Source organism: Bombus pyrosoma, linkage group LG6, assembly GCF_014825855.1.
Source record: "Bombus pyrosoma isolate SC7728 linkage group LG6, ASM1482585v1, whole genome shotgun sequence".
In the NCBI taxonomy this organism is placed as follows: domain Eukaryota; kingdom Metazoa; phylum Arthropoda; class Insecta; order Hymenoptera; family Apidae; genus Bombus; species Bombus pyrosoma.
The window spans coordinates 17,369,623-17,382,459 of NC_057775.1; the positions used below are offsets into that span (position 1 = coordinate 17,369,623).

General features: G+C 45.9%; 1 protein-coding gene across 2 annotated transcripts in view; it reads left to right on the forward strand.

Annotated features, from left to right (window-relative positions):
- Positions 1-3,613: 3,613 nt before the first annotated feature.
- Positions 3,614-12,837, forward strand: part of LOC122568092 (protein groucho-like) — a 154,870-nt gene continuing 145,646 nt past the window's right edge. For both annotated transcript variants that reach the window (XR_006316965.1, XM_043727447.1), the window contains exon 1: positions 3,614-4,570. Coding sequence is in view for 1 of the 2 variants with exons in the window: in XM_043727447.1 (XP_043583382.1) it covers positions 4,508-4,570 (63 nt within the window). In the remaining variant the exon portion in view is untranslated. The remainder of the gene's footprint in view (positions 4,571-12,837) is intronic.

The following is a 12,837-nucleotide window of genomic DNA, read 5'->3' on the forward strand; positions in this document are numbered from 1 at the left end:
GCGAGACGTACGTACTCTCATTCAAGCAGAAGTCAAGCTCTTAGATCTTTCCCTCTCTCGTTGCGGCGGATGAAGTGGACGTTGGTCCAGAGAAGAGGCGGTTGCCCAATGCACTCAGCCAATTATAATTAATTAAACCAGCTCCTCGACGTTTTCCCCGGCGATTTTCCTAGCAGGAAATTCTCGCATACCGCTCGAGATAGAAGTACCGGCCAAAGTAATATTTACATTGTGGCGAATGACTTCTTTCATGTGGGCCACGATCGCCGTTGTTATAGATCGCGATACAGACACGTAAGAATAAGCACACCTGTTTCCTATCTGTACACAAATTACCACGTCCATTAGACAGTGCAGTTTCACGGATATATCGTCAGTGGAGTCTTTCGACATAACAACAGAGAAATTATTGCTATGAACGCATCTATGTTAGATGAAGAAAAAACAAACATCTCTTTCTCAGCTTTGGCGTAATAAATAGAATTTTCATGAAATTATCGGATCAAAGAAATAAACTGGCTTCTTTGGAGTTGGCAATAGAGCTTGGTAGCATCGTGGAAGAGGCAGTATTCTTGGTGCGGTTGGCGAGGTCGCCGTGGGTTGAGAGCACCGGCGTGGTTAGCCGCGACGACCGCAGCGACTGGTTCTGCCGCCTGCCGGCGTCTCCCTCACCCTCGCATTTCGCCGCGTATGCTCGTCTCATTTCCTCTAGTTGACTTCGTCTCTCTCGTTTCTTCACCCTTTCTCCCTCGATCTCTCCTCTTTACTCTCCGTAGCGTAGCTGAGCGCGTCCATGGTCGTTCGGTGAGCACCGAGCCGCACCGAGGACACGTATCCACCGAGCGAACACGGGCGAACACGCAAACCGGCTGCGGCAGGCGGCAGGCAAGGCGGCTCCGCATAAACCGCAGCCGACCAAGCGCGACCGACAGCTTCGCCAACACTCCACGGCACTGCCTTATATTCCTTCTTCGCCCCGTGGAACAAGATAAAGAGCGACCGAACGAGACGGAAGGCGAGTTAGAACGGGACGGAAGAAGGAAGGAAAACGGTAAAACGAGTGTAGCCGAGGCATGGGGAGGGGTTCAGCGTTTCTGTGCATCGCACAAAAAGTTCATAGCTGGCGATAAACAGAACTACCATCGTATCGTCACTAGCACGGCACGTCACGTATTTATTTCATTAGGAGGGTCCTGCACCACCGCCTCCGTTGTGTGCGAAGCAAAAGGAGATGGAGCAGTAGAAGAGCGAGCGAGAAAGGTAGAGAGGGGAGAAATTGTGCGGAGTGCTATTCTGTACATATGTATGTATATATCCCATCCCGCGTTCCGCGAAGCATGACAATGGGGTTTTCTAATCCTCCTTTGGATTAAGGGTCGAAAGCAGGGCTCGGTGCACGGTGGCGGCAGGGCGAGAGAGCTCCAGGTAATGGGATCGACGTTTCGTTATGTTACTTTTCCATTCTCATCCTCGGCCTCTATCCTCGACATCCCTCCTTCTTGGCTGCCCCACACAACCACGACTGCGCCAGCCTTTGGTGTCTCGGTTCGTAGGATCCATCCCACAGAGCCCTCCTCCTTCCTACCCGCTCCGTGTTTTTCCTCATGTAGCCCCCTATTTTTCATGTTTCGCTGCGGCTTCGCGTAGCACCTTCATTCCGTATAGGAACATCCGTGGGGCTCGAACAACAATCCGCGCGGATCCGACGTACGAGCGTCAACTCAAAAAGTTTCGTTCTCATTGGCCGAGGTCGCGCTTTCATTCGACTCTTTGCGGCTGTCGGATGACACAGTGGGGCTGGATGGCTGGCGATTGGCGAAGTCACGTCTAGAAGCATTCTGGTTGGTCGAGGCGGCACAGACAGTCCGCGCGGAGCAGTTCCTTTACGAAGCGAGCGGACGATAGCGGCAATCAAGTAGGAAACTGCTTGGGACTGTGTGCTGCGCGATATTCACATAGGGGCACCCCCTTGCCACACGCATAGGATCGTACTCGCTACACACGGATACTCGAACACAATCGCGTTGGATGCGCGTATATATATTCCATCCATAGCTCGCGATCTCGCTCTTACCCTGTCTCTCTCTTTCCCTCTTTCTACGTTACTCTCACTTTATAGAGGAACGTTGTAGGGGTTGGGAAAACGGGTGGAGGCGCCATATTTGTGGTGGTGTGGGAAGTGAGGGAAATCACGAGTGGTGAGAGAGGCAGCCAGTCGGCGGCCAGTTGAGAGAGCACAGGAAAGGAGAGAAGGGCGGGAGAGAGAGAGAGTGAGAGAGAGAGAGAGAGAGAGAGAGAGGTTTTATGCGGACATCCGTGTCAGCCCGGTGACGGCCATTTTGCGAAAAACTTTCGATTTGTTTGCACACGCTGAGTGAACCGAGAGAAGCAACTAATACCTACGCGTATGCATGGCACGCCGTGTTCCGCGCCCTGTCCTCTCGTTTATTCGACCGTATCTGCGGGACCGAAAACTTTCGAGGCTTCCAGTCTTCGTGCTTCAACTTGCAAAAATCGCCGGACCTGTACACCAACGGAATACACGATTCGCGTATACGATATCGCCCACGGGCTAACGATGTATCTTTCTCAATTGTATCTGTTAAAGCGAAGCACCGGTCGGCAAAGATAATGGAGCAACAGCAGCAACAGCAGCAAGCAGTACATATATACGAAAAAAGCATTCTGAGAACCGTGCGTTCCCTTAGTCATTGCATCGCGTTTCACGAGATTGATACTCTGAATTGTCTAGATTCCAAAGGTAGTTGAATGGTGTAGTCGACAAATATTATTTGCACACACTCGTTAACCGCAGTATCAGCGATAATAGCATCGAAGGAATGGAAAAAAACGAATGTAATCAACGTTGATAAATGAGCACCGTTGAATCATCTTTCACTAATACAGAAATAGTAGACGTTGGTATAAAATTTCACAACGTCGACATAATGTGAAAAAAATGCTGTCATTAAAATAATTCATAGACAGCAAGGGCGAAAGAGAACGAGGGAACAAAGAGGTAGGAAAAGAGAGGAGAGATGAAGAGGGACAGAGCAAACATATCACGTTGATCATGTACATAATAGAATCGATGTATGTATATTGTTCGATTGCGCCATGCTTAACGCGAATATAACCGTTCATTTGAAACCCGATTAATTACGGTCAACTAAAACGGCCCTAAAGCTATGGCCGGGTCACTCATCGCGTCAACAGCGCGCCAAAATCACGATAGACATATCCTCGTGCCTCGCCGTTGGTCGATAAAGCAGATTAAGTATACGACAGAAACGACAGGTGCTATGAGATAGAGAGTGCCAGAAAGCAAAAAGCAAGAAAGAGCGAGAAATGAGAGTGGGAAAGAGCGAGAGAGAGAGAGAGAGAGAGAGAGAGAGAGAGAAGGAGGACGTACCGATGTTTTAACGAGCCGTGATTTTCGTGCTCGCCTTTTCGAGACCCTTACGTAACGCGACTTAATTGTGAAGGAGCTATCGCGCCGGTTAATACGAGCGTCGAGAACGAGGAGAGACATTCGAGGGGGTGCTTGGCGGGTTTAACTGTGGAGTAACGGCCTATCAGAGTGGGGGAAGGGAAAGATTGCTTTGGAGGGGATACCATCCCCACCACTTGTTCGTCCATCAGTCGCTCCGAGGCCGTTGTACAGAGAGGTTTGTTCTTGTTGTCCGTCTGTGCGTTTAACGTTTAGTGTTTCGCCTTCACGTTGCGACCGCCGATTTCGTCCGATCGGTGCGCTTCCCGGCTTTTTAATTCCCACACGCGCTGTTGTATCGGTACCAGAGGAGTTTTCTTGCGTAGCAACGGAATAGACGTGTGCGTGCTAGTGTTAGTAAACTTAACCTCAAAGTGTGGCGGCGGGCCACTGTTCCAGTCGTAAACAAGCAAAGTGTAGTGTCTCTGTGTGATGGTGTTCCAATATTGAGGAAGTGAAGCCGTGAATACCAGAAGAAGGAGAAGCAGTTTTCCTTCTTTCGTTTAATCCGAAAGAAAAGGAAGCTTTACTCGGCGTATTCTTATCGCGGTTCTCGCCCTGTTTTACCGACCGGATAAAGGGCACGCCACGCTCTCCGTGCCCAACGGGATTCTTCGTGGCGTCGGCGTCACGTTTAACCTCGATGAACGTAGAAGGCGGGTCGAAATAAGTGGTGACAGTAGAGTAGTTGTCGTTCGGAAAGGTGAAGTTACATGTTATCGATGAGAATGCGGTAGTTGCGGATGGCAAACACACCGATGGATCATCTTTGTGCATCCGAGGCGGGGACCTTCTTGATCGAATCGCGTCGACAGAACCGCGGACAGAGCCGTGCTGAAGTTCGTTCGTCCTCGTAGCCCACGCGGGCGATTTGAATCGAAGTGTTTTTGTTTATCGTTGTTGTTGTTATTTATTGTCGTTAATATGTTGCGTGACATGAAGCATACCGCTTACGTGTTTTAAAAACACATATAGAGGTGTTTGTATTTTGTACTAGTTTGAAACCATACAAAAAACATGTATCCCAGTGCTGGAATCAACGCTGCTGCTGTGGCTGCCGCCGCTGCTGCTAGGCATCCGGTGAGTAAATCAATTTTTTCGTCGATTTTACATCCTTCGTTTTCTTATGTTTATTTAAGTATGTATGTCCCTGAAATAATTTATATACACATATTTCCATTGCCTTTCGTTACCGTCTTACACGATAAACAAAATTCTATTAACGGAATAACGGTTTAAACTGTCATAGTTTTTTTCCTTATGTATCAAAATTCAGAGAAACCTTTCGAAGGCTTAATTCTCGTCGCGTTACGCCTTTGTTACGCAGTTTAAACGATTTGTACCTCGTAAGGGGAACCCGCGCACAGCTTAGCCACTTGGTTCGAGTTTCACGTGTACTGTGCTGCGCGTACTGCGCGCGATTCTGATCACGTTCAGTGGCGTAGAAACCAGTGTAACGCCTTTCGACGATCGGTCGTCGATCGGATTACGAATTCTATCGCGTTGAAATTTTTGCGAACGCATGCCAGCCGATTATGGAACGGGATCGCGGTCGTTGTTACACTCGTGTACTAGGGAGCGGCGTGGTCACGTCAAAACATTCTCTCGATCGAAATAGAAACGGCGGCTGATCCGCGTTGGTCGAGCACGCGATAATAATACCGATTCGTGCGCGGTTTCTTCGCGCGTCTTAGTTCGCTGCCACTGATACGGTCACGTGCGTCGCGGTGCACACATTTATCATGGTTCGCGCGTACGATACCCATATAGGTTATGTACGTGTCGGATACACGTGCCTTTGGGGAGTGTATATACTGTATCGCGCGCGTACATACGTGTAACTCTGCCTCCTCGTTTCGAGATTTCGAGATATCGGACCGCGGCGAGAGCGTGTTTGCGCGCACGGCCAGAAATCCCGTCACGAATTCGATGTTAGCCGTGGACCGTGTAAAAGCCATTTCGTCTCGCCGCATCGCGTCGCAAGGGGGGAGAGCCTATTGATCCGTGAATCGGAGATCCATGAATCAGTTATGCGAAACTCCTTTTTCTTCGCGTGTCCCCTCTCTATGGATTTCGTGTTCGGCTTATAATAGCTGCCACGATTAAACCGTCTCGGTCGTAGTACATAACCATAACGATGTACAAGATCGGACGAGATTGTGCTCGCGTATGTACGTGTAGACCGTGGAAGCATAGTTTCACGGCAAGTTTAGTCGGTGAAATTCTTGCCGGCCGATGAACAGGATATTATAAACGGTCGGCCAATGAAAAACGGAATAGCGTGACTTTATGTAAGCGCGTTGAATGTACCGGCGTGTGATATGTTTATTGCATTTATTCCAGCGCGACGATAGAAGCGCGGAAATGTCGTTGTATGCGATTAAACGTGCGACCGTGCGCATTAACGCTAGTGGACGCAATATTTTCACGTTTAGGGTGACGCGGGGACGTAACATTGTACGTCTGCCAGGAAAAAATTACATCATTCACCGTTGCCATTATATTTGCCCCGGCACCGATAATCATAATAATTAGAGGCGAAAGCAAAAAAAATCAGCCATTACTTTGTATTATAACGGTGTGTTGTCGGATGGAAAGGGACCCCTCGGATAGAATAATGAAAGCTTCATCTGGCCCATCCCTAATAACAGGCGTTACACCGGATGCGGCCCGGCGATATTGTAGCACGTGGTGAGCAGCGGGGGGGAAAAGAGGGCGAGAAACGCGTCGAATAGAGAAAGACGGAGAATGAAACGGGAATGAACAAAGGAAAAAAGAAGACCGGAGGGAGGAAAAAAACAGTACTGGCAAAAGAGTCGAGGTTGTCCCTCGAAAGGCGGCGACAATGTTGTGGAAAAAAGGTGGCTCTGTGTCGAGTGCCGTGAAGAAGCAAAGAGGGACAGACGTTGGCGAGAAATAAGGATGAAAGATATAGTTGCTTCGCTTTTTTTCGTACGGGACAAGGGGGAGCCGTACGTCGGTGATGAAATAGTAGTGCATACACGGTATTAGACGAACATAACCTTCTGTAAATCGTGATATGCACTCGCGACGGGCCCTGATTCGGTAAATATTGATGCGTTTAATCGGCCCGTTTGCCTCGACGCTTGTGTAAACGCGGTTCGGTGCGCGTACAGATGAAAAAACTTTTGCAAACTCGATGAAATCGAATATATGATACGTCTATCTTTTTTTTATTTTTCATTTCTTTTATTATTTGTTTTGATTTTGTGTCTCGTTTTTTCGCTGTCTATAATATAATATCGATCTAATAAAATACGTGCAAACAATGCGATCGAATTTCACGGACCAAACAAAGACATTTGACTTGGTAAATGGCAGGGGGAGGGGAACGTTTTGTAAGCAGCGTGGAACGATAATCGGGGCGATTTTAAGCTTCGAAGCCGTTCGACGCCACGCTGCACATGGTAATGCGTTGTTGGAGGCACGCCGTGCCGGGACATGCGAGCCGAGGCGAATCGAGTTGCGCTGTCGGCACGGAAATATGGAATCACAGTGATATCTTGAGCGTCACGTCGTCCATTATGCTGATGCGCCCGGTAAATTTCACGCATTATACTCCCATTATATGTTTCCTGACCGAGTGGAATCGCGATCTCGTGCTCCCGTTCGCGGTAATTACACGCTGCTGCTTCTTGTTCACTGGTGGGGAAAGAGAGGAATAGCAGGGGAGGAGGAAGCGATTGTTTTAATTTCTGCCTCGTTCCATCGCTGCCGCGTTATTGCTTTACGTTTATATCTCCTTTCACCGTGTATTTGTTTATTTCCTTTTTTTTCTTCTCGTTTTACTTCATCAGTCATTTTTCACGCATGCACACAGAGTGGTTCGATCCTATCGTTGATTCGATATACCTCTGTGCGTTTGCTCGTTGATACAATTACCCACGTTGAACGAACGCGACGACCGGAAAAAATCGTTTCGCGCGACCTACTGTATCGACGAAAGAGCAGCGTGTCTGACTGGGTTCGATGGAGTATAGCCAAATTGTATTCTCCTATAACGTTTATTCGGCACCTGGGGCGCGTATTTCTTTCCCCTCCGGCTCTCGCCTATGTGACGCGACATATTGTCTGTTCCATTACTCTCTGAACTGGCGCCCCCGAGATTCACTTACGCTGCCCGCTCTCGTGTTATTCTACACGAGACCGCGCTAGTACGACCGTAAAAATCTTGTCGATAAAAAGGGAACGTTGTATCGGGCAGAGGGGAGAGCGTATCGAAGTGCAGTAAAACAAAGGGTGGGAAAAGAAAAGAAGAAGGGAAGAGGAAGAAGTGGAAGAAGAATAACGCAGACGGCTCGTTTCCGATAAGAACTTTCAGAGAACGTAAAAAGACGATTCTTCGTCGATACGGGAATCGTACTGTTAAGGTTCATGGAACGGATACCGATAAAACGATTTGATTTGCTCGTGCACGCTCGCCTAGTTTTCTCTTCAATAAGGCTGAGATAATTAAATGGACGAACGCCCTTTATCGCCGGCTTCCCGTTTATAATTGCTATTTGTAAGAGTTTTTAATGGGTCTCTCGATAGTCGACCGTACCCGGGGGCAGAGGGAATACAGAGATCTGAACTCTGGCTGAAGTAGCTTATTACGTTAAATGGTTTTCTTTCCGATATCGGAGGCGAATTAATCAGCGAAGATAGCCGTGGATCTTCTCTCGTGCTTCTTTTTATATCTTTACTTCCTCACTTCCGAAAAAGAAAGGTAGATCGGACGAGACAGTTTAGCTTAGCTTGGTTGCAGGTGCTTGGGGAGGCCGTGGGGGGGGGGGGGACGTATAATCCGAGGGTAGCCGAGCGAAAGAGACGAACAACTGCAACTGGGAAAGCATCCCTCGTCTCTGCCGAAATAATCCCCCTGACTGGCGCAACAATGGCCAGAAACGAACCCCCGAGCGTGAAGCGTAATACCCGAGTCCTCAGGGTGCCGTAAATTGGTCCACTGGGAGTGCAAAGGAGAAGAGAAGAGCTGTGTGGAGTGCTTTACCTATGGACCCTCGTGGTTACTTTGCCACCCCTCCAGTTCCGTCTTCTGTTTCAACAAGGAACATCCTACTCGAGAAATCCCACAGCAAAAGCTCGTTTCTTCTTTATTGCTTTACAATCGTTCTCGTGCACTCGTCCGTTTCAGAACCATTCGAATCCTCCGCTCACATCGATGTTTTATAATTTACGAACTCATGAAAAATGTCTTATAAATTGCGAAGGTAACGAGGGATAGAAATTTCTTGTCGTCGTTCGATAGTTCGCGAAACATGCGATGAAAATCTTCGACCGAGTCGAATCGATGATAACAACGTACCGTGAAGAGTATACACTTCCGGCTTTGCTGGCAGTCCGAAGTGCTCGCGATTTCAAAATGCTCATACCGTTGCGGACAGATGGAAATATGTAAACGTCCGTCGTATCTCGTGGTCAATAAATATTTCCCATCGAGTAAATTTGTTTGCATTATGACAGTAGTGATGGCTTACACGCACGAGAAGGGTTGGATCTTTTCTTTCGCGTTTCGGCGAGACATTCGTGCCCCGTCTGTTTGTCTTCCGGCAACGCTTTTCAGGCAATTATTTATCTTTCGGCCGTGCCCTCTATAGATAGCCCTGGTGAACTGGTAAAGCTGGGGGTTCGTTCTATCCTCGTCGAGCTTTCTCAGACACTGGCCGTTTCAACCGAGCTACAAGGGTTCCTCGAGTGTTCGGAACATAATCCATTGTGCCGGAGCGATTGTGTTTACGTCTGCATGCGTTTTCAAGTGGAATGGAACTCCGCTTCCACCAGGACCCCTCTTCTCTGTTCGGTGCTCGTTTAAATAACTCTCGAATTACCTCCACCATCTTTCACTTCTCCTTTTAACTCCTTCGAAAGGAGAGTTCTACCGTTTCGTACGTGGTCCGGGCAATCTCGTGCCAGTATATATTCCTCGATCGTTTCCTCACCGCTTAATCTTCCGTCTTTGAAGCTGAATCGCTTCTAGTATTAACCTCGCGATGAAGTGGCTGGCAAAGTGGCGATTCCTTTCAAATAGCACAGTTCGAACACTCGTTAAGCAAGCGTTTCGATCGAGACTACGAATTTCTCCATCGTTCCTCCGGTAATGGCTAACGATTCCTCGAATCGTGTTTACATCCATCAACGCTTTATCATCGTTGCACGCAACGTCTTTTCAGCTCAGCCTTAATTATTCATAACATCTATGGCTGCGATAATCGGTCTTGTGATAGATTACACGTGCAATTAACCGGATTCGCGTCACTAATAACTTCTTCCCCCGTGGCTGGCAAAAAAGAATGTAGAGAGCGAATGGAACACGTCCGGGGGGGAGGGGAACATCGCGCATTCGATACGGAGGACCGCTCGCGATTTTCACGGCTCGTTAGTCACGGCTTTATAAATCGAACTATCCTGGAGAAAAAAAGGGACAAAACGTTGTGTGCATACTTGCCTATGCTCGAATGTATGCGTGCACCTATATCCATAGATACACGTATATATCACTGACGAAGGTCGCCTGTATATGTGTATTTCGAGAGGAATGTGCGAGTGCATAAGTATTTCGTGCACGTTCGCCACGAATAATGCGTGCAGGCACTTGGCAAGGAGCGACGGATACCGTGGCGTAGCTATACACACGCGCATGAATATACATATAGTCACCACGCGAACGTGCACGTGTGTACACGTTTTGCATGTATACAGCGCGATAAATACGCCTAACCGCTTTGTAAACCTCGCTGGTGGAAGGTGGATAGGGGGAAAAAGAAAGTCCGAGGAAGCCTCTTCAAGTCCCCTCGGACTTGCTCGTACAGGAGAATGGCACTAATTGGCATTAGGCTTGGCAGTTTGTCGTGTTCCCCCCTCTTTGAGCCTGCGTACGCTGCTCCCTGACTCTGCTACATCACGCTGCCGCACACCGCAGCGTTTCGCGTTTCCATGACTCCTCTTCCGTGACTGCAGACATTTCTCTCCTCGCCTCTACCCTCCCCGCACCTTTCTGCCCCGCGTAAAATTGCTCGCGGGCCTCTCTTTCTCTCTCCGCAAGTCCATACAATCGGCTATATAGTATTACTTATCGCTGCTGGCGGCACGCACAGATCTGTAATATCGATCGCATATCCACGATCGCGCACCGCTCTCCCGTACACTTTTTCGTCCTTTAATCCTGGCGCTTTGGGACTCTGTAATTTCTCACCGCGGGGGGTTATTATCCTGCACCGGCATCGATGCCACGAAAAATGCCACGGCCTTCATGGACGATTCGGGAACGTGGTTCTAAAGGAATTGGAATAGGTGATTGACTTTGGTGACTCATTCACCAGGCTCGATCGTAGGCTATACTTTTTCTGTGATATTTATTAGACTGCAAGATCAGATAGGAAATTGGTCAAATTAAATAGAGGTATAAGTGATCGTGTTGTGATATCTGTTGAATTCTATGCTTCGTGGGTAAATATGTTGTTTACATTCCATAGGGAAAATTGATCGTACAGGTGTTTTCAGGTTTTGAAAAATTGTCAAATATTGATATTGATCTGTATTATATTTTACAACCGTCTGGTACATCAGATATCTCCAATATTTTTAATAAAATGGTATATTTGGAGGAGAAAGATTCCAGGTTGAAATTCTTATGGCTTTATTTAGGTATTCCGATTTTTATATTCCTGATATTTTCATCTGTTTCGATAGGTAATATATCTGAAATAAATGGATGAGAATGTAAAATGTTACACAACTATTGGCAGATTCATTAGAGGGACTAAATGGAATTTTTCTGATTAACAATCGCGAGGATTTTAAAATCATTATTATGGTTTCATGACACGTTTCGGACCGAATTCAAAGTGCTGAATAATACAAGTTTAAAGCGAACCATTTATGAGATACTGCTACTCCGAACAATGGCGATAAATTTCCTACTTTTTTTTTTAGTACAGAATGGTGATTTTGACTTCTATCACACGACATATTAGATTTGCCAGTCGTTATTCGAAACGAAAGCGGTTAAAAAAGTGGTTAATTTATCGATAACGTTTTACAATTCTTCTTAGAGATTTGAAAACACACGTTGATCATTTTAGGAATTATCGATATCGTGAATGCAATTTTCATTGATCGGAAAGATTTAGCTGTATTTAGGTTGTGTATTTCTTCTGATTGATCGACTGGACATTTTCTCGAGATAAATTTTGCAATATTAAATTATTCAAGTATCTTTCACTTTTTATCCATCCGTGTATTTTTATCTTGTGAATATTATTTTATTCGCATTTATCGCTGTACTACTACGTTTCATTATCGCAAGATTAGCGTGGCATTAGGTCAGTCTATTTATAGCTATTATACTCGTAGTTTTCGAGTCACAGAAACTTTTTAATTAATTGTAGTATTTTCTCTAATTGCCCGAAATTGCACTCATAATGCGTTAAAGTATACTCAAAAAAAAAAAAAGGATCTTATTTCGACACCAATTGTGTACTCTAAAATTAACTTCCTCTCTCTAAACCATTCAACATACTCTAAACTAATATTTCTCAACTAATATGGCCAATTCTACTCATAGACTAAACTCATAACATAAAAGTAAAGAGAAAACAGCTTGTGTTGGTAGTTAAAACGTGGCACTGACAGGATTTTGCCCATAACAGCTATAACTCTCTACAAGTGAAAATCTTTTTATGGTCGATGATTCTGCGAAGAACCTAAAACGAAATACTCTAGGGATTTTCTTCCTTGCACCGCATTTCAAGACCACGAATAGCGTCCAGTCACGAAAACTGTCTGAACGTTTTTCTAGCGATATCCTCGAACGACACTCTCGTGAATTTTCAACCACTGCTCGTTCACTTATATACATACATAGGGTGATCTGGAAAAAAGGAGCGAAGCAATTTAGGTGTATACGGTGTCTAAAGTGAAAATGTTGAATTAGCATAGAAATTAAAAAATTAACTTTGAAAGAGATAAAGTAAAGTAAAATAGCATAGGTATTTATTTAAAGCTTCTTTCATAACTTTATGAAATTGTTTTACGTCCTGATGTTTAAATTCATTTTCCATTGCGAATTCGATTTTCATTACTTAAAAATTCTATACGCATGCTGACAAATAATTTTCATAGACAAATAATTATCCGTCTCTGTATCGTAAAACTCTACGTATGTGTTTGACTTAAATTATTACGAAATATTTCCCATAATACTCTGATATTTTAGTACGTGTTCTACATAAAAGCGATACCGTATACATAACCTAGCTAAGACAATCCTGTCAACTGAAAGCGACGTCGAACACAGTAAAAGTAAAGCTCATTTGTAAAAATGATTT